Source organism: Poecilia mexicana, unplaced genomic scaffold (genome assembly GCF_051168715.1).
Source record: "Poecilia mexicana isolate PSO_F unplaced genomic scaffold, ASM5116871v1 scaffold_19, whole genome shotgun sequence".
NCBI classification, from domain to species: domain Eukaryota; kingdom Metazoa; phylum Chordata; class Actinopteri; order Cyprinodontiformes; family Poeciliidae; genus Poecilia; species Poecilia mexicana.
Genome location: NW_028263388.1, coordinates 15,700,938 through 15,728,551, shown reverse-complemented (window position 1 = coordinate 15,728,551; position 27,614 = coordinate 15,700,938). Strand labels below are relative to the sequence as shown.

The 27,614-nt window shown below is 39.2% G+C and overlaps 2 protein-coding genes across 2 annotated transcripts in view; both read left to right on the top strand.

Annotated features, from left to right (window-relative positions):
* The first annotated feature begins 846 nt into the window (after window positions 1–846).
* Window positions 847–4,946, top strand: btbd17a (BTB domain containing 17a). Its single transcript, XM_015009317.2, has 3 exons — window positions 847–956; window positions 1,741–2,035; window positions 3,540–4,946. Exons 1-3 carry the CDS (start codon window positions 875–877, stop codon window positions 4,612–4,614), a joined length of 1,452 nt encoding a protein of 483 aa, XP_014864803.2. The 5' UTR covers window positions 847–874; the 3' UTR covers window positions 4,615–4,946.
* Window positions 4,947–6,462: 1,516 nt separating this feature from the next.
* Window positions 6,463–27,614, top strand: part of map2k6 (mitogen-activated protein kinase kinase 6) — a 36,243-nt gene continuing 15,091 nt past the window's right edge. The window contains exons 1-7 of the mRNA XM_014994816.2: window positions 6,463–6,889; window positions 23,696–23,759; window positions 24,695–24,743; window positions 25,188–25,301; window positions 26,425–26,544; window positions 27,177–27,293; window positions 27,388–27,439. Coding sequence (XP_014850302.1) covers window positions 6,730–6,889; window positions 23,696–23,759; window positions 24,695–24,743; window positions 25,188–25,301; window positions 26,425–26,544; window positions 27,177–27,293; window positions 27,388–27,439 — 676 coding nt within the window. The 5' untranslated portion in view covers window positions 6,463–6,729. The remainder of the gene's footprint in view (window positions 6,890–23,695; window positions 23,760–24,694; window positions 24,744–25,187; window positions 25,302–26,424; window positions 26,545–27,176; window positions 27,294–27,387; window positions 27,440–27,614) is intronic.

Below are 27,614 nucleotides of genomic sequence, written 5' to 3'. Positions count from 1 at the left end.
GGACCTAGGGGGGGCTGCAAGTGTGTAAAATGAACCATTTTCATTTTATACACAGAGTGCACCTATTAAGACAAATAGAAAAAGTTTCATGCAGAAAAAATACTTCTAACTATTTTTTTTTTATTTTTAAACTTTGAAACGGGTCAAATTGACCCGGAACATAACAGGAGGGTTAATCAAGCAAGTAGTTAGGTTACAATTTTGCAGCCATGGGAACAAAGTGCCCTGCAGTCATTCAATCAACCACAAACTCCTCTTTACATTTAAGGAATCTAGATTGAAATGTGAGGCAATCTGACAACTGATATTTCGACCGAACTGGGTCATCAATGGAACAATGATTCCAAAACTTGCAGCAAATGTGCAGCAAAATGGCTAAAAAATAGAAAAGAATCAAGGTTTCAATGACCCAGTCGAAGTCCAGACATTAACTTCGCTTTGCAGGATCTTACGAGAGCAGCGTGGAAACGGTTGTCTGCAAACATCAATGAACAGAAGCCACATTGAAGCGACAAGATTGGGCCTAAATCTTTGTCCAATGTCAGACAGAAACTGAATTCCTCAGAGTCACTGCTGTTAAAGAGGATTTCTTCAAACTGATGAATTTTATTTGGAATTAGTTAAACTTCCCTGCTCTCCCTTTTAGAGAACTAAATCTCCTTGGGAGCCATCAACCTCATCAGATCAAACGATCAATGTCATTCAACCAGTATTGATGAGGAGAGAAAAGTTAGTCATAGCGGTGATCATAGCATCAGTTCTAGCATGTTTCCACCCACTAATCAATTATTGCAGCAATGTCTGTGCAGTTCTTCACACAGCTGGGCTCCAGGAGTCAGAAGTCCAACTGCGGTGAGGACAGGGAAGACAGAAGATGATGGCTCAACGGGCTGATCTCATCCATGCTGGGATGTTGCTTCTGACCATGTGGCTGCAGGTGGAGGTGGCTGCTGCAGGTAAGCCACAACTTTAAAAAAATACCATGAGCAGAGCTTGACTGGACAAAACTGGGTGATATTGCAAGTGGGAATGTCATGAGACGTAAGAAATAAAATTAAACGGCGATAGAGGTGGGGGGAAATGAGAAATTTTACTTATTTTTTCGACTGAATGTAGAGTAATTGGACTTTGGGTCTTCATAATCCAACACAAGAGATCCTATAATGGCAATCGTATTAAACACATTTAGAAAAAGATGTTAGAGCAATCATCTATAAGGAGACCTGAAAAAGTAGCTCTGATTTCTGAGATTTATTTATTTTTTTAAACTCTATTTATAAAAGAATTTCTGCAGTCTGTGGGTTGACTCACCGGAACCTCACAGCCGGTGGGTGAGTTCACAATAAGTTGTGTCTGCATGACGCTTGGGGAAAGGAAGTGTCAAACATGTATGAGAATCAGAAAGAGGAAACTGGGTTTTTCTTGACAAAAATCTATTCTGAAATCCCGGCAGCTACAGAAACGGCGCAGCCCAACAGAGGAAAGGCTGCAGGAGGTGGTGCACTGAGACAAAGATTTAATTAAACATGACCCACAATCCTTCATTATCCACACAGCAAGTGCAGCTGGGCTGATCAATGCCATGGATTTTCATGATACTGTCCCACTATCTGCCCCAGTAAATAGTCACAGACAACTTGTTGGCAAGCTCTGAATGCGAGCTATATTCTGAGTGTGACATGCACTAACTTCTCCAGTTCCTCCATTTCCATTTTTTTTTTTGTCTTCCCTCTTTGGAAGCAGGTCTGCTGAAAGCTGACCTCGCCCAGGAAGGAGGCGGTGATGGCAACACCATCAGCCACTCCCAAACCCTGTTGCAGAGGCTGGAGGCCCTGCTGATTCAGGGCAACGGAAGTGACGTCTCTCTCCGTGTGGAGACACCCAATGCTGACGAGGTGAAGGTGATCCAGGCTCACTCCCTGGTGCTCTCCCTGCAGAGCTCGGTGTTCGAGGAGATGCTGCTGAGCCGCAACAGCAGCACCGTGGTGCTGAGAGAGAGCTCCGACTGTGCCACTGTGTTTGACAAGTTCATCAGGTGAGGCTGGAGCTGTGAATCCCCACCATTAAAGTTAGACTGAGCTATCTTGCCACCTAGAGGGTTGTTCCATGCCCTACACCTAAGACAAATCAAAACCTGTGGTCAGTCAAGCAGAAAATTGATGTGTGAGGGAAACTGTTGAGCTGGCCATAGAAAACCTCTGTGTTGCAGGTAGAAGGAGTCCGGACAAAGACACTCAATATAATCAATACAGAAAAACATCTCTCTATTTCTCATGAGCTAATGAGGTTCTTGAACACCTTAATCTTTGTTTATTCTGGGCTGAAAAAGAAAACACCTTTAGCAAACCGAGCCCTTTTATCTGTGTTTGCATCTCTTATCCACATGCAAACATCACTTAGTTAAGATGAACATAGCATAATTTTCTGACCTGCTGTTTTGGTATTTTAATGGAAACTGAGATTCTGGGAAACGGTTACGTAGAATACCACATCGCAGATACTGAGCATTACTTGGTGCACGGAATACCAACAGAAATTTTAATGTTTTTGACAGTTCTTTTCATTAACCTGACAATATTTGTTACTGCCGGTATTGTTTAAAGTTTGATAAAGACATGATAGTCACTGTCAAAAAACAAACAACAACAAAATAAAGGTTGTTAAACTTGCACATTTTCAGAACTTGGAGTACATTTCACGTTACTATTTTTCAGATCTTACAGGTTACTATTAGTAACCAGGTTGTATTATAATGTGATGTACTGCTTCCATCAAAAACAACCAATAAGTGCCAGGAGGAAGGTTTTAGTGCTGTCAATCAAGTTTTTTTACTTTGCTAACTAGCCTTAGCATTCATGTTGGGCTCTGTTTTTGGGAAGGAGTTGTAGCACAGCAGAGAGCAAGGAGAAGGGTTTGAGCAGCACATAGTATGTTCAAGAACATTACACATTACCTTCCTGAAATGTACAAGCTACTTTCCCAAGGCTCTTAAGTTACTTTTTGGAACTTGATTGCTATGTTCTGGTGCAGTATTATGCATAATGTCCCATACATCAATAAAAATGTCTAAAACAGAGCTAAAAATTTCTGTTACTCAGTCAAAAAAAAAAAAAAGCTTTAGGTATCCTCTACATTGTGTTCTCTGCAAAATCAGACAACAGTGTAAAGCTGCTAGATTTCTCTCCTATATTGAAAACCACATGATTACTGAGGATTTTACACTGTAAGACACAATTATAGCTTCTTAGATAGCTTTGGAGCTGACTTCCTATAATGATTAAGTAAGCAAAGGTAAGCTATTCAAAACATTCAAAGGGTTTAAATATGTACTCAGAAATTATTTTAATTAATAGTAATTGAAATACCTTAAATAGCAATGTCATTAGCAGGTCTTTGCATCTTCAGCTCACAGTTCTGTTGAATGTTTTTCTGAACAGACTATTCATTACCTGTCCTTGAATAAATTTTGAAAGAAACATTTATGCGAGTAAGATTTGGTTTTGAAGATGTAAACCTGTTATCCCCTTTTCTTTGTGCAGGTATCTGTATTGTGGAGAGATTTCTCTTCGTCTTGACCAGGCCACACCTCTGCACAAGTTGGCCACCAAGTACAAAGTGCAGAGCCTCCAGCAGGGTGTCACCAACTACATGACCCAGAATTTGGCCAGAGACTCACCTTCAGGTCATGTGGCAGGCTGGTATGAATATGCCCTGCAGGCAGGGGATGTTGTTCTGAGGGATAGCTGTCTGCAGTACCTGACTTGGAACCTGTCATCTGTGCTGCAGAGCGGGGAGTGGGTGTCTATCAGCAGTCAGTTGCTTATGACTCTGCTTCAGCGCTCTGATCTCGTCCTGCAGAGTGAGATGGAGCTCTTTGCAGCTCTAGAGGCCTGGATTATCCAGAATGAGCCTGATGGTTTGACGGCAGAGAACACATTAAGAGCCGTGCGTTATGCTATGATGCCTCCTAGGGAGCTCTTCCGCCTGCAGACACAGTCAACAGTCCTGGCTCGTTATCAGGAGTCAGTCCGTGACCTGCTGTACATGTCCTACCAGTTTCACTCAGCCTCGCCACTGCAGATGGCAAAATACTTTGACGTGAATTGTAGCCTCTTTGTCCCAAGAAACTATTTGTCTGCAGTGTGGGGTTCACCTTGGATAATCAACAATCCGACCCGGGACGACCGCAGCACCAGCTTCCAAACTCAACTGGGGCCCAGCAGCCATGATGCCAGCAAACGAGTTACCTGGAATGCCCTGTTCTCACCACGCTGGTTACCTCTCAGCATGAGGCCCATGTACACAGAGAGCGGCGCCATGCAGCCGACACGTGTGGAAGGAGGGCGCCCTCGCATCATCATCACGCCAGCAACATCCAGCGCGGATTTTGCAGGAGTGAACTTCCAAAAGACAGTACTTGTGATGGCTCAGCAGCACGGTAAGCTAGTCGTGAAGCATGTCTACAACTTCCACCAGAGCACCGAGGAAAACGGTGACTTCTTGGCCGAAGCCAATCTGTACAGGCGCACCTCTGAATACCTCATCGACAGCTCCCTCTTTCTCCACGTTGTGGTGAAACCACTTTACCAAACCCTCATAACCACCAAGAACTGAGTACCAGCCCTCACTCATATCTGAATCCTCCTAGCTTTGTCTCTTGTTTGTCTTTTCACATAAAATTACTGTTTTCACTTGGCAACTAAGATTTTCAGTGTTCCGTCTTGTGGCAAGGTTCATGAGGGAGATCATGAACACATGTCGTAGCTTGGTGCTATTCTCAGTTCTTGTACTGTCAAAACAAATCACGTCAACAAATCCATCCAAACTGCTTAGAAGCCTTAAAAAAGAAACATATGTGGATTAAAAACAAAAAAAAAAAGAATTTTTTTCACGATTCTGTTGTAAATTATTGACAGTGTATTTGACAATAAGAAGAACAAAGAACATTCAGCAGTTTTCTTTCATCTAAATGTTATTTTTTCAGGTGCTATTTTCAGTAAATTTATGAGCCCAGAGGAAAAAAAAAATACTTTTTATGTTAATGGGTCATAACTAGGTTGTATCAGAAAATACATTTCTGATCAATAAATTATTAAATAATTGCTCTCTGAGCACCAAATCCTTAGCCTAAAAACTAGATTGTGACTTTTCAATCTTTATTTCTTTCCTGTATGAATCTGTTGATGTCCCAACACGTGTTCACTTAGTTCATTAAATTTATTGTTGCTTATATGATTCATGTTACCTACTAATAAAGGCTTTTACAGTTTTGTGTGTCTTTGTGATTCGCGAAAATACAGTGCTTTGCAAAAGTATTCGTACCTGACCGAATTACTGTGAAGTGGAAGAAAAATGGATTTGTACTAACAAATGAGAATCTAAAATATTATATTACAAGCAGTGTGTTTTAAAAGAAAAAAACAAAACAAACAAACATAACAATAGATTATAACAACATGATGAAGGAAATTAAGGTTAAAGAAATATCTTAGAATATTTTTTCCTGATAGATAAAAACAAATGAGCAAAGTATTTTGTTCCTTTTGATCTTTTTCATGTAAGGATAATGAAAATTCACGGGCCAACACCTTCATTGATAAATTGGCCAAACAAATTTTCTTTGATCGAAACCAAACAAAGGCTACAAATTCTTCACTGACGACACCTGTTTGAATATGAAGTTTCTTTAGTCTCTAAAACAAATATGGTTTGCAAATAAATTTTCTTTGATTGAAACCGAACAAAGGCTACAAATTCTTCACTGATGACACCTGTTTGACTATGAAGGTACATATTTTTGTTTTGTCTTGCCGTTAATTGCTATTATGTTAGCCAGCTAACATAAAAGACTAGCTAGCTAACAGTTTATTTTTTAGCTAACAAATAAATGTGTTAACAAATAAATTTATTAGCTAGCTAACATCATGCGGCATTTCTGTTTGGAAAATAAAACGTTTTCAGGCTCTAATCTTGATTAGCTTCTTATAGTACCTATAAACCTGGGTTGCCACCAGTCACGTAAAATACACGCCAACAAAAAAAGTGTTTCACCCATGACATCAATGCCCATAAATGGTAAGAGGGGAGACATGGAGCATGAATATTTATGAAAGGATTTCTTTCTTTTAAATACTTGTTCACGTCAAAAATATATTCTGATAATAATGATATAAGTTTAATACAGTGAATAATATCTATTTACTAGTTTCAAAAGGATTCATTCTATAAATAAACTATATTACTCTTTTTTTATTTTACATGTAACAGTCGTATACGAACCTAAAAAAATATAAAACCACCTATTTTTTTTCTTTTTAGGTGATCCCCCCCCCTTGATTCAATCTGTTTAATTTAAAATTAAATAATCCGTTTTTAATCCGTTTTTGTTTTCCAAGCAGATTACACTTGTAAAGTGAACTACAATTGAGAAAACGTGATTGTTGTGAAACGCAGCCAGCGAAAGCTTCGCGCCGTTTAAATCCCGCGACTCAGTTTCCCACAATCCTCTGCGGTCCAAGCAGGAAGAACGTTGTCTCGCAGGGGCTCACTCTGATCCAAGTTAGGAGCTTTCAGCTGCCAGCCTTGGCCCATCATGTAAGTGCTGCGGAGAATTCTTTGCAGCGCATTTGCAAAATTACCCGCTTTCCCGACGCCTGCGCGGGCTGTGCATCCGTACCCGCGCCCCGTGCACGGACACGCACGGCTCGGACCCAAGAAGGCTCCAGGTGCATGAAGATCGAGGCTTGTATTTTGCATCTTTGTTGCAAAGCAAGCCGCCGAAGCTCCAGTACGAGGGCGATGGAGGGAGGGAGCGAGAAAGAAGGCAAAGTCTTTTGTGCTTCCCCTCCCCCTCATCAAAGCAGAGGGGAAATGCCTCAGCCAAAGGGAGGTAAGAAAATGAAGCCGATCTGTGCAAAACTAGCCACATGCAATCACAGCTGCAAGGTTCGCAACGTGCACGGCTGCAGCCCGAGCACGGTCGGTGCATTTTAAAGTTACAAGGCTTAGGAGGGTCAGTTGCATTTCCTGTTTGAGATCTTCCCCTTTGCACAGTTCCTGGTAAGACGATGCTGTGTGTTCTCATACTGACGCTAATAGCAGCGCACAGGCTGGGGATGTTGGCCACAGTCACGAGAAAAGACAAGGACGCTTGAACTCTTTATAATCAACTCTGCACGAGTTGATGCACGCTGCTCAAGGTAAATCCTAAGTGCCATGTCACGTCCAGGGCCAAAAAGTGTGCAGCTTTGGTGCAGGAGAGCGGCACACTCTGCAGCTGTCAGTGCTCAGATCTGTCTCTGCTTCTTGGAGACAAAATAATAATAATAATTTTAAAAAAAATCTATAAATAGAAAACGAGCTTCAAGGAGGTGGAGAGCTGAAGAGCTGCATAGTCTTTTAAAAGTCTGCAGGGAAAGAGTGTCAGCTGCTGCTTTTGTCCAGAAACTGGATAGGAGTGAAACACCTGGGTGTCCACTGATGTGCAGCATGCTCAGCACACTTTGACCCCGAGCTCAGGCAGCATGCAGTAACGCCTGGGCCCTGCAGCCGCCCAGCTCTTCAGGATCTACGGTGCAGGCAGTTTGCATGTAGCTCTTGGTGGTGGGGAACAGCTGCAGTAAATGCAGCTCAGGTCTTCTTTTTTTTTGTTGTTGCTCTTCCTCCCCTCTCTGTGTTTCCCAGAAGTCCAAAGTGAGGCTGGTTTATTGCACAACTTGCAGAGCACACACAGATCACACACTCCAACTGCAACAGGCTGGGTGGGAGAGGGGTGGTTGTACAGGTAGAAGGGAGAAAGTCCCGGATGACCAGGGCCTGTTTATCGGCTACAGTCGAGTGTCCACCCACCTACACAGAGGAACTGTCTTGTTGCATCCGGCTCATCCTGTGATGAATAATGCACACGCTTTATTTATGTTCTGTACATGAATGAGTCGGTCAGGGGGTTTCCTGAGAGCAGAAGTGGGTTTCGGTTGTCACTCGCTGACGTCGCTTGGTGCACGAGGCCGCTGTCATGCAGCCGCCTAATCTCTCACTTCAGATTTTTCTTTTATTTCAGATTTCGTTTGCAGGTTTCTGAAACAACAAAATGGTGCTTGCGCTGAATGAAAATTGCTTCCACTGGTCACCTTTAGGCCAAACGGCTGCAGATGTGAGACATTAACGGTCCCCAGCGATGAAAAGAGTTGGTCTGAGCAAAATACGCTGAAAGATTTGCTGTCTGCAGCCCCTCCAGTGTGAGGAATTTCTTGCTTTTCTCTGTTTGAGTAACTTTAAATGCTTCATACTCTTTAAATGGTGGGTTTTCTTGCAGGTTCATAGCTTTAATTTCAGTGGAAGCAGTTTGACTGAGCTGTTACTTCTTTGCAGGTTGTCAGCAGATTCTGATTGAAGCTAAATGTAAAGTTCTGGTCAAACATTCAGGCAAAATATCAGAATTAGCTGGATTAAGAAATAAATTGTTTTTTGAACTTCCTTTTTGCCATGTTAAGGCAGTTGTTCATTATTTCATCCAGCTGGTAATCAGGACGAGCAATATGGACATTAGTGTTGGAAATGCAGATGTTTTGCCTCACAAAGATGATAGGTCAAACCATCATCTTGTGATGGTTTGACCTATCATCTTGTGATGTTATCTAAAAAATCTTTAGCTAGCATTGTTATTTAGAGGCATTCTGACCTTAGTTTGCTAGATCCTTTGTTCAATGTTCTTTTAAAAAGTTTATGCGAACCATGAGCTATAGAGAATCCTGCATCAAATAGAGTTATTTTTATTAGGATGCTAATTTAAAGATGCTTATATAAATAATAGCTAAGATTTTTTACACTGATTTGTATTTAAAATGAAATTTGACCAATTAGTAGTTTTTGACTTATTAAATATACCCTCATTAAAATGAACTATTTTGCTACTTTTCTTGACCCTCGACAAGTTTAAAATGAAAGTGAACTGGAGCTCTGGTTTTAAAACTGGTCCAAATATGAATTAAAGCACCAAATTAGTATTTTATAAAGGTACAAAGATCACTAATGGTGCTGTCGTAACTGCTTGTGGTGCATTATCAGAGAATGCAAAAAAATTACAACTGAGTGACATTATGGACCTATTCTAGTTCAGATCAGTATCCAAAACCAAAAAAATCTTGGTGTATTCCACCCATCCCATACACTACAGTTGAATATCCTCCCTTTGTAGAAGTTTTTTTATTTTTATTATTATTTATTTTATTTTATTTCTTTAAATCTTTTATTTTGCTGTTGTGGGAATGTATGATAACTGCCACTACTTGTTACAAATGAATTGCCATTTGGGGACTTGATAAATTGGAGTAAAAAAATAAAATCTATGTAGTGTTGGATATTTTGGTTGAAATAGAGCTGATTTATAGTCCTTATGCCAAAACAGCAGTAACATGTCTCCATACCACACTGCAGAAGTCATCGTTTGGCTTCATGATTTGTTGAACCTACAGGTAATAAAACCCGATGACTATTCATCCAGTTAAAGATTAATGTTTTGTAGTTGAAGGCCTTAAACGTTGTAAAAAGTGAGGAATTTGAGTCTGGAAAATGTGAAGGAAGCCTAAAAACCGAGCTGAATTAGAGATGCTAACAGTCGAGTCTCTCTGGGATTGTTTGCGGTATTCCTACAGTAGTTTTGCTCCACCTTTACATGCCGCCGTTCAATTCTGCATTTGTAATCTCCTATATTTGAGAGACTGAATTCTCAAGAATCAGGGGATTGTCTTTGTGCATTCAAGGTTTTGTGAGCACAGAAAGCCTTGAATGTTGGGCAGCCAACATGTGTTTTAGTACCTCATAAGAAAAATTTGCTCATCAAACTAAAGCCTCCATGGCTGAATGGCTGATTTGTGCTCAGCAGATTCATGAGTCACCAGATGGCTCACCTGTGTGACAGCTCTATGGCTTTTTTCAGTCGTTTTAGACTTAATGAAGGGGTAGCATATCTTTTTAAGCTTCCCTCCTTATGCTTGTGCTCATCACTCATGGAGACTAATTTTAGGATTCAGTGGTATCATTTGACCGCTTCATCTCATCTGTCATAGAAGGCAAATAAAACTACAGGTTTGTTAAGAAAATATTGATAAATTGTGCACCTTGAGTGCCATACTTAAAAGTAATGCCTCAGAAAAATGGAGAGCATAAGCCTGTAGGTTTCATACAATCGTTACTGGGGATTGCTGTGCCTTTGCATATCCCTTAAATTTTTTTTACATGTCACATTGCAACTACAGATTTCGATGTATTTTACTGGCACTTAATGTTTTGGAGCAGGATAAAGTAGTGGCTAATTGTAAAGTGGAAGGAAACTCATTCAGGGTTTTCAAATGTTTTTATGATCTAAAATACAAAAAATGTTTTAGCCATTCTGAAATACTTTGTAAATTCACTTTTTTTTGCCACAGTTACAGCTTCAGATGTCATTAAGAGACACAATTTTTTTGTGTAGAGTATCAACTTCAACTCCCAACAGAATCTTAGTTCATTGAATGGTTCAGTAAAAGTTGAGACATACAAACACATGAATATGCTTTGATCGAGTCTAGGGGTCCGTAACCTGTTGCACCAGAGCCTCACTCAGCTCTTTAATCTCTCCAAAGAGCCTCTTAATGACTTTGTCCAACACTGATACAGAGCTGACTAGTGTTTTTAAATGGGCAAGTAATAAAATGGCTGATTATAGCAGGTCTTCTATGTATTTTTGCTGAAAGGTCTACATAAAACAACTTTAATAGGACAAGACTTTTTTTGTCCATTTAGTATGCTTTTTTTTTCCCCAATCAAGAAAATGTTTTCAACTCTTTCTTTGTAAGATAAAAGTTTTATCTTTAAAACCTAATCATAGAAACAAAATTATTGTTTTCTACCCACAGAAGATTCATAGAGGGCAGATATAAAACTTGATAAACAATTTTACGTACAGTTCACTCCAAAACTATCACACCCCTGGTAGTTTCAGTTTCAGCATTTATTTTCATTCATTTAAAAACAAAAAAAAGTCAGTTGGTAAAATGAAATAAATATTCCAGCGTTATGAATAATTTTGACTTCTTTTGTATGTTTTCCAGATTTCAGTTTCACTTCTTACCTTCCACTTCACAATTATGCATTGACTAGTGATGGTCTATTAAATGAAACAAGTTCAAGTGTGTCCTTTTGGTGCATCTGTGATGTGTTTCCCATGTCTTGAGAACTGGTCACTCAAAAGCGAGACTCAATCAAGCTTTGGGTGCCATCTGTTTTTGTTTTTAACTACAGAAATGTGGCTCTGAATCGGATTGGGTCTCATGAGGAATGATTGCACTGCAAAACCAAATATTCTCCCTGGCACAATTATGTTGTGTGATAACTTTATTTCTGGACTGATTTTAGCAAAACTCATCAGGACATGAAACATCAAAACTGCGCTTGCATCACCTTTAGGTGTACCTGTTAAATATCGGGTATAAACTGCATGTGCTGCATTGCCTCTTCAACAGTTTAGTTTTACCTCAAGCTCTGTGCACAACAGCTGCCTCCTCCTGCAGCCCCAGTCTTGCACAATCACCGTGTTTGTCTGGCTATTTCAGCTGTTTTCACCAAATTTGCTGTTTTGATGGCCGTTGATGATGACTGTTGTTTAGTTGAGTGTAGTTCAAATGATCAACCACATCCAGACAAGAAATAATTGCTTCTTATTGTAGCAGGGAACAAAAAGGTGCTCCTGTGACTGTGTGCAAGGCTGAAAGGGAGAGAGAGGCATAAATTCAGGTGTTGTTGAGGTTGGCAGCAGGTTTCAGATTCTTGTTGCTGAGATGAGGCGGAGGGTGAAGATCAGGGGAGGTGGAGTGTTGCACCTTACTAGGCCAAAAGAGTGCAAGTGAAGAGATGCAAATTAAGTGATAAATGTAGCTGCTGCATCTGTGCTGCTAAATTGAGACCGGAATGAATGATGCTTCTTTGTGTTGGTTTTCTTTCTTCCAACTCAAAGCTGTACATTTTTTTGAGCATAAGTTTTTCTTCTACATGATTCACATGTTTAAAAAAATAAAAAATAGTAGAAATTCAGGTTCCTGACTTCGTCCATCAAGCCATCCGCTTCCCCTCCCACTGCCCGATCTTCCCTGACCCTCTCCAACACCTAGACAGCCTTATATGCAGAAACTCTCTCCAGCTTCCTCCTGGTGGATCTTAATGTGCTGCCAGGCAAGAAGTGATGTATAGTCCCTCCAATAAGTTTGTGGAGCTGCCATGCGATCTCTTCCCAGTACGTACCTGCTGATAAGTACGTACATGGAAAACCTCCACCTGGGGCCATCGAGGAAGTATTCTGATGAGATCTTTCAATGATTTTTCAGCAGACTATTGTTTCATGGGGGAAAAGATGCTGTGCTATTGCAAACAAGACGACAGATGACACTCTATATAACCTGGTTACTCTGTGAAAGAAGCTAATTTCAGCTGCTTTCATCCAGCTGAAATTTTATCTTTATATTTAGATCTTTATCTCCTCTACATCTACCTTGTACATTGTGCATCTAGAGAGTCTTTCTCTTTTGGCTAAGAGCCTTCTTCTGCTATATAGATTGATCATTTCTGCAGATTCGCCTTGATCCATCTAGTCCTCTCCTAATTAATTGTGCTGTCCTACATATGTGTGAGGAAAACGCATACATTCTTAAGCTCCTCTGCCTTGGACTGAAATTTGCAATCAGCAGTTCTTCACTCTAACATCTCTTTTTTTCCCCCCCCTCCAATTAGCACCTCAGTAAAAGCCAAAAATCAGTTGCACAATAAAAAAGAAACACTGTCTTGTTTTCTCAAGGAATCAGTAGCTGGTTTAGGTAGACAAACCTTCAAAAGCAGGCTATAAAAACAATGTTAATATAATTTTATAATGCCTTTTGTAGGTTAGAAGCTAAAAATGGTAGAGACAAGATTCAAAAAGCTGAGGACACACTCTCCCAGTCTCGACATATTTAGAAAAGAGGCATATTGTTTCTTACACAGGGTATTATGTAAAATTGACTCTCTTAAGCTACATCATGCTATAATCTTATTCTCTCATCAAAAACATACTTGGAGTGTCGTTTTGATTCTTTCATGCATATTTAAGAAATCCTTGAATTTCTGTCAGACATTTGGGGCTGTGCAAATAAACATTAGGGTTATATGATGGATGGTATTTTTCTATTTGGAAATGTTTTTCATTGAGATATGTCAATTAAGTCCCAATACAGATTATGGTCAGTATGCAGCTGTTTGGTTTATTTCAGTAAGACCCTTCAGTACTTACTGTATTTCAGGCTTAAATATTCGAGTATATGTATGTGTTTTAGTTCTGCTATGCTAATAATTACCTAGGTAGTATTTTGCGTTATGCTCCTTGCTTTTGTGGGTTTGTGAATAGTTACATATAAAGCTGTAAAAAAGATAAAGAAAGTCTGCTCCCAGCTGATGTCACCTCCCAGCCTCTCTTTTTTTTATTTTTATTTATCTGTCAGCAGAAAGCATTTGCAGTTGGGTTGGAGATAAAATCCTACTTCCTGGCTGCGTCCAGATCTGCTTAAAAAAATCAAACATGCTTGTTTGACTGCAGCTGAGTTTGAGTCGGATCATTTTTCCTTTTTGCACTTGCAGACTTCAGTCTTCTTCCAGTCTCAGACTAACAGCTTTTTGTGCTGACTCGTCCTTCCGACTGACCACAACCAGTATAGATTGGCGCAACCTTCCCCAAATGGGAATCTGGGGTAAATTCGGGGAAAAAAGAAAAGTGTTGCATGGCCCCAGCTTAAGGTGTCCCAAAGTGTTAAATTATAACCAACTGTGAGGCGTCTGTGTTTTCTCCATAAAGGAAAGACAGTGTTCTAGTGTTATGGAAAAACATGTAACCTAAACCAGCCACGAACGTGAGCATCTGTTGATTTCAAAGCAGTCGTCTGAATGAGTGAGTAAGCCATAATTTCAGGCTGCAGTGAAGTGACTCAGTCTGTAAAGTGTTTTTCATGCGAAGGCCGGATTGTTGATCATCATGGAGATGAAGACACTTTGTGTTCCTCACTCCTGCATAAAGTAATCAATGAAATGGGCTTTAGTATTTTTAATAAAAGGTGAGTTGGAAAAAAAAACAGTTGGTTTTTAAATGCACTCAGCTGTGACTTGAAAAAGCAATATCTGACTGACCTTTGGTTGGGTCAAGATTGCTCTTTTACCAGTAGTTTAGTTTTATTTAACTGAAATGTACAATATCTGCAGGAAAATAAGTCGCATTTCTCATTCAATGTATCACATTAGTTTTCAGCTACTAGATCTGATAGGAGGCTAACCACATTAGTTTGCTTTTAGCTTTATGGTGTTAAGTTCACCTCTAAATGCATCTGAATGTGTGGTGCAGTACATGTTTATGAAGCCATGGTACTTTTGGACAAAGAGGGCTTTCAAGTGAACACACTCTTTTAAAGTTTCACACACAGAAATGCAAATGTGGGGCTTGTGAAGATTCACTTTCTCAACTGATTCAATTTATCTTCCATCAAAAAACACTTTTGCCTGGGGATGATTGGTGCAGATGCAGAATGAAGGGCTCATTTAGTTGAAAGTGTGTCTAAGTTTTGATTCTAGCAGAGAACCGAAATGTTGTAGGTTCCTTCTTGTTGCATTTTACTCACACGTTTAGTTTTTCTAAAACAGCCGGTTTGGATTTGAAATCAGATCCCAGCAACTCCTTCAGATGTTCTTCCTGGTAATCGGCAGAACCTTCTGTGCTAGTCATTTTGATCTGACTGCAAAGGAACTGTAGCATGAGCCAATGACGACATGATTCCCAAAAGAGCATCCAGCAGCTGTAACCTAAAGGAGCTGCCATCTTTGGAAGTGTAGAGTATCTCACAAACTGCCAGAGTCGGAGGGGGCAAACGGCCGAGGGCGCTGGCTGGAGTTATTTTCAAATCCTGCTCTGCCAATAGCCTCCCTCCCCTCTCTGTTCCTGTCTTTTTTCCCCCCGTCCCTTCTTGAGTCCGTGTTTGCGATTTACTGCCTCCCTCCCTCTGTGATTGATCCATCTTCCTCCTGCTCTGTGGAATTCCATTGAGAAGCTTTGGGATTGTTTGAATTCCAGCTGGGGTGCATGTGTGGGTTAGCAGCTGGCACTGTGCATCCCCAGTCATCTGGGCTCATTATCCAGCCAGGACATTGTCTGCCCTCACAGTTCGAGGCTTTCTGCCTGCACTCTGCCTCTATTTCTGCAGCACAAATCCCAGTGCAAGCCTTTATTGTCAGTGCCAGCTTCCGCCTTCAGCAGACTAAGAAGCCGACATGCATGCACGACGAGGCCGATTGCAAGCATGCATGCATGCATGCTTGGCAGTGACGAGGAGCATTGCCTCCCTTCGCTGTTACCTTCTCGCTGTCACTTCTTGAGAAACGATAGGTGCGTTCTTTGCAGGGAAGCCGGCTTCTCACCTTCCTCATCTGTGCTGGTTTTGTTGGGAACAAGGAGTGTCCCAGCACAGACATCTCCTGTGGCCTCCCTCTGGCATTTCCCTGCATACTTGAGCTCATGTGCTGGAAATTACTTGGAATTATGTGTACTGCTGCTTTTAACTAACCCACACTCTCTGCCATGGTTCCCCTACTTTGATACCGAGGGCAGCAGAATGACCAAGAACAAGGAAAGAATTGTGCATACCAATTATCCATTACAATCTGAAGAAAGGATGAATGGGGACATTTTTAAGTTGAAATGTGAAAAATGGGAAATACTCTGTGTAAATGTTAAATATTCCCAACCCTACCACATACCAGACATTTTCTTTTTGTTTACACAAGGTAACCTTTGGGGTTATTGAAATCAAACTTAATTCAATTTGATTTTAATAAATCAAATTGAATTTATTCATTCAAGTACGATTAAATAAACTGTACTTTATTCAACCTGTAGAATACAATATTTGACAGGTCCTTAGGATGGAACCCCTCCTTAATGATTCCTTTCTAAATATTGAACTTAAGCAAGTCTTTGATACCAATTCAGTCGACTTTTACTTTGAGCTCTTTGATTGGTGCAGGAATAATGTATGCACAATTTTATCCAAAATCAGTTTTTTTCAGTTATCCGTTATATCTGTTGTTCTGTTATTTGCCTAACTAACACATGTAACATTCAGATTTTTATGCATTTTAACTTTATAATTTTAAGATTATTGATTATCGGTAACAGACCTTTAATTCTCTGCAAAGCCAAAGGTTGTACCTACTGAGCATTTAAATCGTTTGATTAATCAATTGCCTATTGAATGTCCTGCTCTGTCGGGTTCCCTTTGCTGACTGCCTGGTTGTTGAGATTGCTTTTTAAGGCTTGGTGTCTTTGTTCAAATGTCAAATTATTGTGATGTGCCTAACACGTTTGTATTTACAATTGCATACTGTAGAGAACATGTGGTTTTCATCGAATTGACCTGATCTTTAAGGTGATTTGTGGCATATTGTAATATTGTGGTCTGTCACAGGAGTTTATTTTATGTTGTATACTGGAATTGTGTTTTTGAAGGGCTTTCGATATTTTCTAAACACCCTCAACCCTCTTTTGTGTGACAAAGAGAGTTTGTACTTATTTTGGTTTGGTTTTAATATAATAATGAAAGCAGGTCAAATCTTTTTTATTTATTTTTTTGTTTGACATTATAGATTATCATGTGTGTGAATGACATGTTTTCTAGCATAGCTATCTGCTCTGCTTCTGCTTAGACTTTGGTGGTGTGAGCCGATGCTGCCATCATGACACTTTACCCACTGTTACATTTCCTTTTTGGGGAATTTCGCTTTTCTAAGCTTATTTTGGGAAGCTTAAGGTTTTGATGATGATGTGGTTTTCGCTTGAATCACTTACATGTTTGCACTTGATAACAGTAGAAAACAAGATTGCAATTATTTTTGATTGATTTAGGAAAAATCTTAATTTAATATGATTACCCATTGAGAATGGAAAGCATATACATTACACCTTTAAACAAGCATTACATTATAATATTAAATGTTTTGTTTATTATGTACATTTGCACTGAAATACACATAAACTTGATTAAATCCTATCATAAACTGCACAATCGTGTCATTACATAATTTTTACTGGACCGTAAATGAACATTGACTATACCGCAGTATAACGTTGTTGTGCAAGCGGGTGTGATGTTGACAGAGTGGAGCTGTCATTTATCCGGGCACTAGAGAACTGGAACAGTCATTACATTAACCTTACTCAACAGTAGGCGTTACTACAAAGAAAACTACACGCAGCAGAAACTGCTGCTAAAGAAGTCAAGCAGGAAGAATATATTTTCAAATGAAATGGAAACGTGTACGAAAGGAGATTAGGACACCTCTCTGATGCCCAAATTAGAAGTTTAGAGATTTAAGGTCAATTTTAGCGGGCCAAAACAATAAAACTGAAGCAAACCAATCTTTTTAAAATTGTAATTGTAATGTAGTTTCATATGGCAAACTAATTAAGACACTTTACTTAATTTAAGTGTTCTATTCTTGTGTAAAATCTCTAAAATCCCATACAGGGTTATCACATCAGATCTGTGAATTCTACCATGCATTAGAAGAAGCTTAAGGAAAATAAAGAAATTAAAACTGAAGCAGAAATGGGCACTACAAAATGACGAGGACCTCAGACGTGGGAATTACAAATGGAATCTAGTCAAAGCCCAGACCCTGACCTTATTGATATCCCTTCTGCTTACCTGGGCTGTTTGTGCAAGAAACCCCTCGGTCATTTCAGAGCTGGAAGGCAGGAGTGGAGCAAACATTCATCTGACCAATGTCGAGTAGTACATGGCTATAAGTAGCATCTCCTTTAAAGTATGTTTACTTTTCCCTCAGCTAGAAAATAAATTTTTATTTAAGTTCACAGGGAATGAGCAGAAATTATTGGTTTAAAAAAATTGCAATTCTATGACTTTATTTTACATAGATGGGGGGGATGATATAAGTATGTAAATTGAATCTTTCTTGTCACCTTATTTTTTCACTTGATTATAGGACTGCATATCCTCAAACTACTGAGTTGTTTGCAGCACAGTTTTTGATCCATACTAGAAAGATTTAAGATTGTTTTCCTTTGTGTTTCAGTGAACCTTTGTCCTCACATGTAGCGAATGTGCGAAGATGCAGATGTAGAACCTGCCATGGTGGTGTCTTTACAACAGTTTCAAAAGTCTACTGCTAGCCGAGTGTCTGACGCTGATGAATCAATGCTCATTCGGTGACTCCAACGTTCAGTCAGTATTAGACAGGATACCACTGGTTGGTTGTCATTTTGTGTGGAGCTTGTTTTAAACGCTTGCATTGCGATAGCTTCATGTGCACCGTTTAAGCATTCGCGGACTTTTGCATTTACCAGGTTTCAGTTATTCTGACATCTTGTCTCTAACTGCAAGATATGGCTGGATTTGTGTTCCATCGTTGCTTCATGTATTCCGAAACACAACAGAGCTGCTGCTTATTCCTTCCAGCCACACACATTACATAATCCTCTGCCCCTCCGACCCCCACCACCTCTTCTCGCTTGCTTTTCTACACCTCGGCGCTCCTCCTGTCATTTCTGCTTCACATAGCTGCAGTCTCAACCGACGCTCCGCAAGCCCTGTGTTTCTGTTGTTAGTTTAGACATGTCATTGCGCACTTTGCATATGCATCTGCCCTTACTGGGGTGGATGTTTGTTTTGGGAAACCTTTGCATTGCCAGTGTTTTTCATGGCTTTCCATGGTAATATCTCTGCAGAGGTTTGAAGTAAGCTTCTGTTCTTTAGCTGCGAGGAACATGCTGCTTCTTGCCTCATGATCTGAGTACATCTGAAGCATTTTCCAGTCCATTTCATGAAGAAGGAAAAACTATGTTGTTGCTCTGTTGTAATCATACAGCTGGCCTTCGGTTAATGCATTGTTTTTGGTCAGTGATGTGAAGAAGTGCAGGTTGATGCAGACAATGTTGATCCTTCTTTCTCTAAATGTGGAAGTTGCCAGACTTCTGCTGGAATATATTTTTTTTGATACCTCGGGTGCTTACACCTTTTTTAGACGGACTCAAATTGAATTTGGTGAGGAACTCATGAAGTCGTCATGACTCAGTTAATCTGCCACTTAAAGCTCACATTTTAGTTAATCATTTCCAGTGTTGTGGGCATGATTTTTTTTTCTTCACTTATTTTATGTTATTTTAACACTCTGAATCCTTATGTAAAAAAGAAAAGAAAAAGAGCAACACGAGTTATGCTTTTTTTTGTCTTTTGTTAATAAACGGCAACCAGAAGCTGCTCATAAACTGTAAATGGTCTGTGGCATGTCAACTTTCTATGTTTATTTTGCACTTGGTGTCACGTTAACAGCAGGAACAAACTCAGAAGCTGAATGGGTATGTATGTGTTTGTGTCTATAAATATCTACAGTGCAGTCTATTTTTATATTTGAGTGTGTACGGACCTTAAAACCAAACGGTGCCTTGTGGACGTATTCAAACGTCATGAACTTTATCATGCTTTGTAACTTTGCAACCACAGAATTGCATGCATTTTCTGGGGGTAGATTTTTGAGACAGATCATTGCAAACTGGTGTATTCTTGTGAAGTGGAAGGAGAAGGATTTATTGTTTTCCAATTTTTTTTCCCTTACAGATAAAAATCTAGAAACTCGGGTTTGTGAGTTTTAGTAAGGACCCATCAGACTTTTCTTGTATTTTTCAAAAATCCGACATCTTTGCGTCTTCAGACTGAAACTTTGCCCATCCTTCTTAACTAACTGGTTTAGTCTCATTCCCATTTAATGGAAGACATCTGCGAATATCATTTTCTACGTCTCACTAGAGATTCACTGGATTTAGATGTGGACCTTCATTTCCCCCAATCCTCTACAAAGAGCTGTTCTGTGGCGTTCCTGACCAATAGTTGCTCTATCACCTGAACCATGGATCTCTGCAGCTCTCTGAGAGTTATCATGGACCTCTTGGCTGCTTCTCTGATTAATGTTTTCCTCTCCCAGCTTGTCAGTTTAGGTGGACCGTCATGTTTACAGTCTTTCCATCTTCAGATGATGGATTGAACAGTTCTCTGTGATTACATTTAGTGTTGTTTATTTATGCTGAGATAAAGTCACACACAGGTTTGCTCTACTTGACTTATGAAAGCGTTTGTTTGCAGTATTTTTTTTTTCATTTTGTTTAAGGCTATTGTTATAGCATTGAATTGTACATTTCCAATGTTTTGTTTCCACAGTAAAAGTTTGGATAAAAATGTATAACTGTTTCATAATTATACAGTAGTCTGTGCTGGTTTGTTACATAAAATCAAATAAAGATATTTTGAAAATGTAAAGTAACCAAATTTGGAAAAGTTGAAAAGCATTTTACCTTTTTTGCCATCTGAAATGGTTCTGGGCTTTTTTGTTTTACAACCTAAAATGTATAGTTAAATTGCTTTGATTTTTTTTTTTTTCCTCCATCCATTTTCGAAGTTATAGAGTTTTTCCGGAAGGATGTATACCTCAGAACAATATTTCAGTGGGATTAGTGTAGAATTTATGGATGGAGATTACTTTAATCACCAGGTAACGTGCAGATTTGATGCAGGTGTTGACTCTCCGCCTGTTTTCTGGTTTACAGTGCGAGTTGTCACAGCGTTCCCGGTTTCCAGTTACTATTGTTGTCTGTGTAAATGCATGTAGGAGGGGCTCAAAGTGACATTTTGCAACAAAGCTGCTTTGGAAAGTGGAGACCAGGATGCTGGCAGCATGAGGCCACCAGTGGAGAACTGCATAGGACGGCAGCGTCACACCCTGCACAGTTGGATAAAAACCAGGACACACAGCACTGTGTGTGTGTGTTTCTGTGTATGTTGGAAAGCTTCAGGAAAACTCTCTGAAGGACAGGTTCATCTGCAGATACTTGTGTTTGTATTTTCCCTCAAGACGACAACGTCAGAAATTCCAGTTATTCTTTTGGCTCTGCCCCATGCTCTCTGAAGAGAGACGCCTTCAGCTTTGCTTTAAATAGTATCAAATGACATCAGTTACTTACAGATATTTCCTAATATTTTCAGGATAAAAAAAACACACTGTTAAAATTTGATTATCAGCTTTTCTATGTCTCAAACCGAATAAACAATCTCGAGAAAAATCTGAAATATTCTGTCATCTTCTTCATAGCCATTTATTGTAAGACATCATCATTGCCTCCAGTTGGTGGGACGATACAATGATCTTTTTATTTTATTTTATATGTGGTGATTTCACAACCAGATAAAACCTCATGTCAAAGATTTTAGAGGTTCCTGTTAAATAGGAACTATCAGCGTGAATTTTGCCAGGCGCGTCACCTGTTATCAGTGGTTGACTTCGTTCTTTTCTACATAATTTTGGATATCACAATGTTTTTAAAGCAAGATTATGTAGTAGAACTGATTGATAGCGCTAAATTTAATTTAATAGAAAATGTACATTTTATTTGACTCAATGAAATCTTGCACTCTTATTGAGCAGAAATAAAAAAGGCACAATAAATCTGTTTTTATTTTAAAAAATAACATTTTCTATGGCCCTCAAGTGTTTTTTTTTTTTTTAATTTGACGATTTTGGCTCTTGTTGCAAAAAGGTTGGACACCACTGATTTAAGCCATGTATTTAACTTACAATGTGATGTTAACTATGCTGCTCTTTATTGTATTTATTTAGTTTTTAAGTCTTAACGTGTGTTGCTACTATTTTTTATTTTTTTTTAGGAAATTATTTTTGCTTTGCTGATTGTTGCAATACTAGGTTTTGTTTTTGCTATTTTCTTATGATTTTAGCTTTACGGTTAACTTTCGGTGGAATAACATTGAAAGTGTCCTTAGCTGAGTTACTTTCTCTTTCTACAGAACAAAAACTGATTTGTGTATTTAGCTTTTGACGCAGTACTACCTGTGGTTTTGCTACGTTCTTTTGAAATTAGTATAGCTGTGTGGTATGACTTAATTTGAAATTGACTTTTTATTCAGCGTGAACCCTCCAATGTAATATGTGAACATGTAGTAATGCAATTTTTTAGTGCTTAGATTAGGTCCAACTAGAGAACCCTCTTGAGACTTTAATCCAATTATATGTAAATACTGACCAGGTTGCTCTTCTGCAACCCGGTCTGAGGAGGTTTGAGCCAGACACGGTCTGCAACCCAACGACTCACAGAAAGCAGTTATGGTTAACAAAGCGTACTGCTATTAAACTGTCAGTACAGCAGCTTCATATGAGGCAAAAACACCGGGGCTGCCAGACATCTACTTCCTCTTACCTCTAACATTTAGCTAGGATCTGGAGCCAGACACTGCATTTAACCGTGAGTACTAATGATGGCATTGGTAAATTGTAGATTGACTCTAATCCAGATGAATCGGTTCATAATTTAAGTGACTTCATCCACCCAGGCAGAAACACTCAGGCATCGCACCATTTGTCTTTAACTGTATTTGTAGCTGTGAAAGAAATGATCACAACATGTGGATTTTTACAGCTGCTGTTTAAAAATTAGCAGCAAATTAGCTGCGTATTTTTGCTCAAATATGCAGCTTTTGTTTTTTCTTTTGGAACTGCGTGTCAGTTTGTTCATTTTAAAATTGTATATAATTAGCTCTCTTTGTTGTGACTGCAAAAAACAAAACAAAAAAACAAACAAACAAAAAAACAGAAAGTTGAGCAGGATGATCAACTGTTCTTTCATCCTGAGCTATGTTAAGAAGCTAAGTATGCTTTCATCTTGTGGTATGCTCCGCTGCCAGTGCAGCCATCCTCTGGAGTCTCACCCGTCTGCTTTCCTTCCTCACACAGGCTCCAGGATTACACAAGTTTGCACAAACTAGTGCACAGAAATTACAGAACGGTTACTAGATGTGATTTAACATTTTAAGAGAAATATGTCAGTTTGTGGCTAATTATACTTGTTGCTTGTACCTCAAGTACCATAAGTACTGTTGGAGAGCTGACCCGTCACACAGTCGCATAAAGATGTCCTTTTGTATTCTAATGTAATGTGAATGCATATTTATATTTAAGATCATTTGACCGTCACGGTGCAAAGTTTTGCTCTCTAATAAAAGCTAGCGAAGGCAGTTGTAGCAGTCTAGATAAATACGTTGATAGCCCGATTTCTGTTTGATGCCTTTATGTTTTGGTTTAATTCTAAAACAAATCTCTGTTACACATTTTTAGATTTTATTTTAATGCAGAATAATTCAACAAAGTAATTTTTCAATATGCAAGCTATATTGAAAATTTTGCAACTGTGAACTTATTACATATTTGACAGATATAATGCCATCTCTGGCTTCTATTAATAAAAGCATTAACGTGTTTTTATTAATAGAAGAGGTTGTGAGAGGCCTCTTGGCTTCTGAACAGTAAATCCCCTGCATTCAGAATGACATTACACACCAGAGTCTGTGATAAATAGTTCTTGTTTAACTACTCTCAGTCTTAGTTGCAGACGTTTTCTCTCTTTGGTGTTTTTTTTCTTTCCATAGCACTGCTGTTATTCATAAAAAAGGCATAAAAATAGATACTTTGTGCTTTTAGAATGGAATTAGCTTAATGCAGAGTGCAAAATGTTCATATTTTAGAGAAGCTAACATTGTGAAAGCAAATTTCTAACACTGTTTTGTTTGTTTTGCAGGTAAGAAGAAGCCGGTGTTGAAGCTCTCTAAAGAGGTGTTTGAGCAGCCCACACCTGCTGCCGTGTAAGGCTCTTTACCTTCAACATACACCGTAAATCCTGCACTTTATTGATCCTCACTTCCTGCTCGGCACATACCTGATCTTATCTGAACCTCGTCAGACTGCTGAACGTGGGAAATACAAATCCACAGAACAACAGGAAGAAACTGTGTTCCTGCAAAATAAGCAAATTTCTGCTCTCAACTTTTTGATCACAAATACTTGCAACCTCACATTTCAGTCCTGATTTTTTTTTTTAAATCTCAATTAAGTCAGTTGTTTTTAAGATGCAGACATCTGCAGAAAGACTTTAGTAACATTTCTATATATATTTTTCAGTGGTACTGCTGTTAGTTTTAAATCATTAATTGTTTTTCATGTATTTTCTTACATGAAAAAACACATAGAAATATGTTATATTAAAAATCCCTTTTTTGCACTCTTAAATTCCATGCAAAATGTATGATGTAATATGTAATTTTTCTCATTTTTATTTTCATTGCAGGTAGTGGCAATAATTTTCATACATTCTTTTTTTAACGTGCTGATTTTAAATACATTTTTTTTTTCAAAAAAAAAAAAAAAAGAACATTTATTTCATTTCTAGCTTGTTAAATCTACGTTTAACATTTCATTTTATTTTCATGAGAGTAATAATTATGTACTAAATAAAAATATATGTTTTGATGTAATCAAGAAATAAGAAAATATTGAACTGTTTCTTGGCCTTTGCCAGCCCTGATGTGTACAGTAAATGGTGGCAGCGTGGATGAAAACAAACCATTACATACACTTGAAAATAATTCTTTTTTAGATTTATATATTAAGTGTTGATTTTGGATCTGGGTTTAATTTATCACGGGCTTTTTTTGCTGCTTGCCAATTTTCACGTTTAATGTTTCTTGCCGTCCAATTTAACCAATTTATGTGTAATAATGCTACCTTTTGTGTTTTTTAGACCCCCCAGAGATTTGGATTCAAAGGCTTGTGTAACAATTGGAGAAAAGGTAATACTTTTTCAGTTGCTCCACCACTTCTGACCCCGTTGAATTTTTATTTGTGCTGGTAGCATCTCGCTGGGGACTTTTATTCCTTCCCTTGGTGCCTTTACTGTTTATAAACTCCGGTGGGCTCAGAGTAGCATCTGCTAGCTGTAAAGAACGCTCCGTTGGACATTACAGCTGTCTCTAACTCTTCTGATTGTGGGGAGACAGGAATGCTCTTTAATGCCCATCATGCTGTAAAAATATTTATTTTAAACTCCTCAAATAATAGGAATTTTCCATTGGCAGAAGGGCTTAATTTATTTTTTTTCCCCTTAAACATCCCCCTTCCCCTCCTTATGTATTAATAAATGCTGGAAGCCAACTAGCAGCTTTGTAGACATGAAACACATCCATTGTGAAAAGTTTCACCCCTTTGACGCTGTCCTCTTGCTGTGTTTGGAGCAGAAATGTGAGGTGAAAGCAGATGATCTGGAGCAGATCTGCGAACTGGGACGAGGAGCATACGGTGTGGTGGACAAGATGAGGCATGTGCCCAGTGATCTTATCATGGCTGTTAAGGTGAGTAAATCAAAGCCTGTGTTATTGTCGCCCAGAACATCAGATACCCTCTGCTTTCATTAGTCTCTCTGAACACCTACTATCGCCAAACATCCACTTTAAATATATCAGTTTACCTTTTAAACTCATTGGTCAGTTAGCAGTCATCACTGTGGTTGAAAACTCTGAACTCTGCAAAAATGACTGACCGTGGTGGCATGCAGGTCAATATCTAATCAAATGTTACAGGAATGTTTTTATTTCTCATGGGGTTGTGTAGAGCAGCTATGAGCAGGCACAATCAGAAGACTGTAGTCTCTATGTCAGTTTGGACAGCTGTGGAGGAATTCTCATGAGAGTGAAACCAATAGCTAACTAGAGCAGTACTTTGGACCCGCGCGACCAACACCACCTACCTGGTCGTAACAGGTGTGCCCACCTCTGTAAATCGAAGAGGTTTTAGAAGATAGATGTGTGTGTTGACACAATGTCAGCATGAGAAGATATTTGCTTGTGGCCTTAGAGAAGCAACTCTTAACTGTGCATCCATTTGAAACCCATCATTCTACAGTCAGAATATACAAAACTGGAATTTGGACAACTTAGACTTATAAAGTTGCATCTGAATGAGCCGCAAGACTTCTGTAGCGACGTCTCTGGACCACGTCTGGAGAAAACCCAAACACCTTGAACCAACCGTAAGCTGTGGTGATGGTGGGTTGATGATCCGAGCTTGTGCCGTAGTCACAGAACCAGAACACTTTGCAAATGAATGAGTATGCCGTGACCTCCTCTGCATACCAAAGTATTCTAGAGAGAAACATGAGGCCATGAGACTGCTGAAGTTTTTAACCAATCAAAGTCATCAACAGGTTGAAGATGCTGAATACAGCAGTAAATGAGCAACAGAATGACAGAGTAAAAGCAGAATCAAGGCACTGTGAGCGCTACGATTTCTACAGACCTCAGTGAGCTGTGAAGAAGAGTAGACTAAAGTTTCTCCTCAGCAACTGCTGCTACAGGTGGTCCCCACAGTGAGGACGTTCCCCATGAGTTGACTTTGTTAGATTCTGGCTGTTCCTCGCGTAATCAACACAAACGGTCAGTGTATTAATGAATTAGATTTCCTGTCGTTCCCTTCCAGCGGATTCGGGCCACTGTTAACACTCAGGAGCAGAAGAGGCTGCTGATGGATCTGGACATCTCCATGAGGACAGTGGATTGTTTCTACACCGTCACTTTCTATGGAGCGTTGTTCAGAGAGGTATGCTATTTTGTATGGACCCTAATGTACAACACAGTATTTATTAGGTGTCCTCTCTGTTTCAATGACAATTTTAAAGCCTGTTTAAGTCAGAGATGAGAAAAAGGAAGATAATTCAAGAATAAAATTGGAAACATGAGTTGTGCCAGAGACTTTAAATGGCTGCTGAAAAAATTTTATTTAAGAAAACTGCATCATCAGTTCAGAACATTGCTGTTTGTTTATATAAATATAGAGTGAAATGAAGCGGAGAACTTGTTTGTTCAACCATTTCATTAGACTGAAACTTACTGGATGTACTTGAATACAAGCAGGTCAAGATCATTTGAAATCACTTCGCAGCTCCTATTCTATGACAAAAGTTTCCCATATTGCATGCAGTACATGTATAACATATATAATGTACAGCAGGGCTAACCCTTTGTTTTATTCCTGGCTAACATTCTTGTGACTAAAACCCCTTCTGAGGATTTTTATCGGATGGAGAAAACTTCCTGCATCAATGAATGAATGACCAGGATTTCCTCTTTTAGGTTTTTTTTTTTTTTTTTTAAACTTCCTGTCTGATGGGAATCCGTCTGGCTGCTTTGTGTCTTGATCTCTTTCCAAATCCTACCCCCATCTTTTGCCAGGGTGACGTGTGGATCTGCATGGAGCTGATGGACACTTCCCTGGACAAGTTCTACAAGCAGGTGATCGAGAAGGACCTGACCATTCCCGAGGACATCCTGGGAAAAATCGCTGTCTCTGTGGGTTACTTCACTAGCAGCATCACATGAATGCGTGCTTTAGACATTTGCTATGCAACTCTCAGTTGCTTATTAATGACTTCTGTTATTACAGATAGTAAAGGCTCTGGAGCATCTGCACAGCAATCTGCAAGTCATCCACAGAGGTAAGAGCCTGAGTGGAAACCCATTTAACTCTCGGAGATGCTGTCGATATCCAGTCAGCTGCTTCCTTCCTTCCTTTAGACTATTTCCAGATCCTATTAAAGGATCATAACGGCGTCTTTATTACTCGATACTCGAGAAAAGTTCTGAAATGTGAAGCAGTCTCTGGTGAAGAGC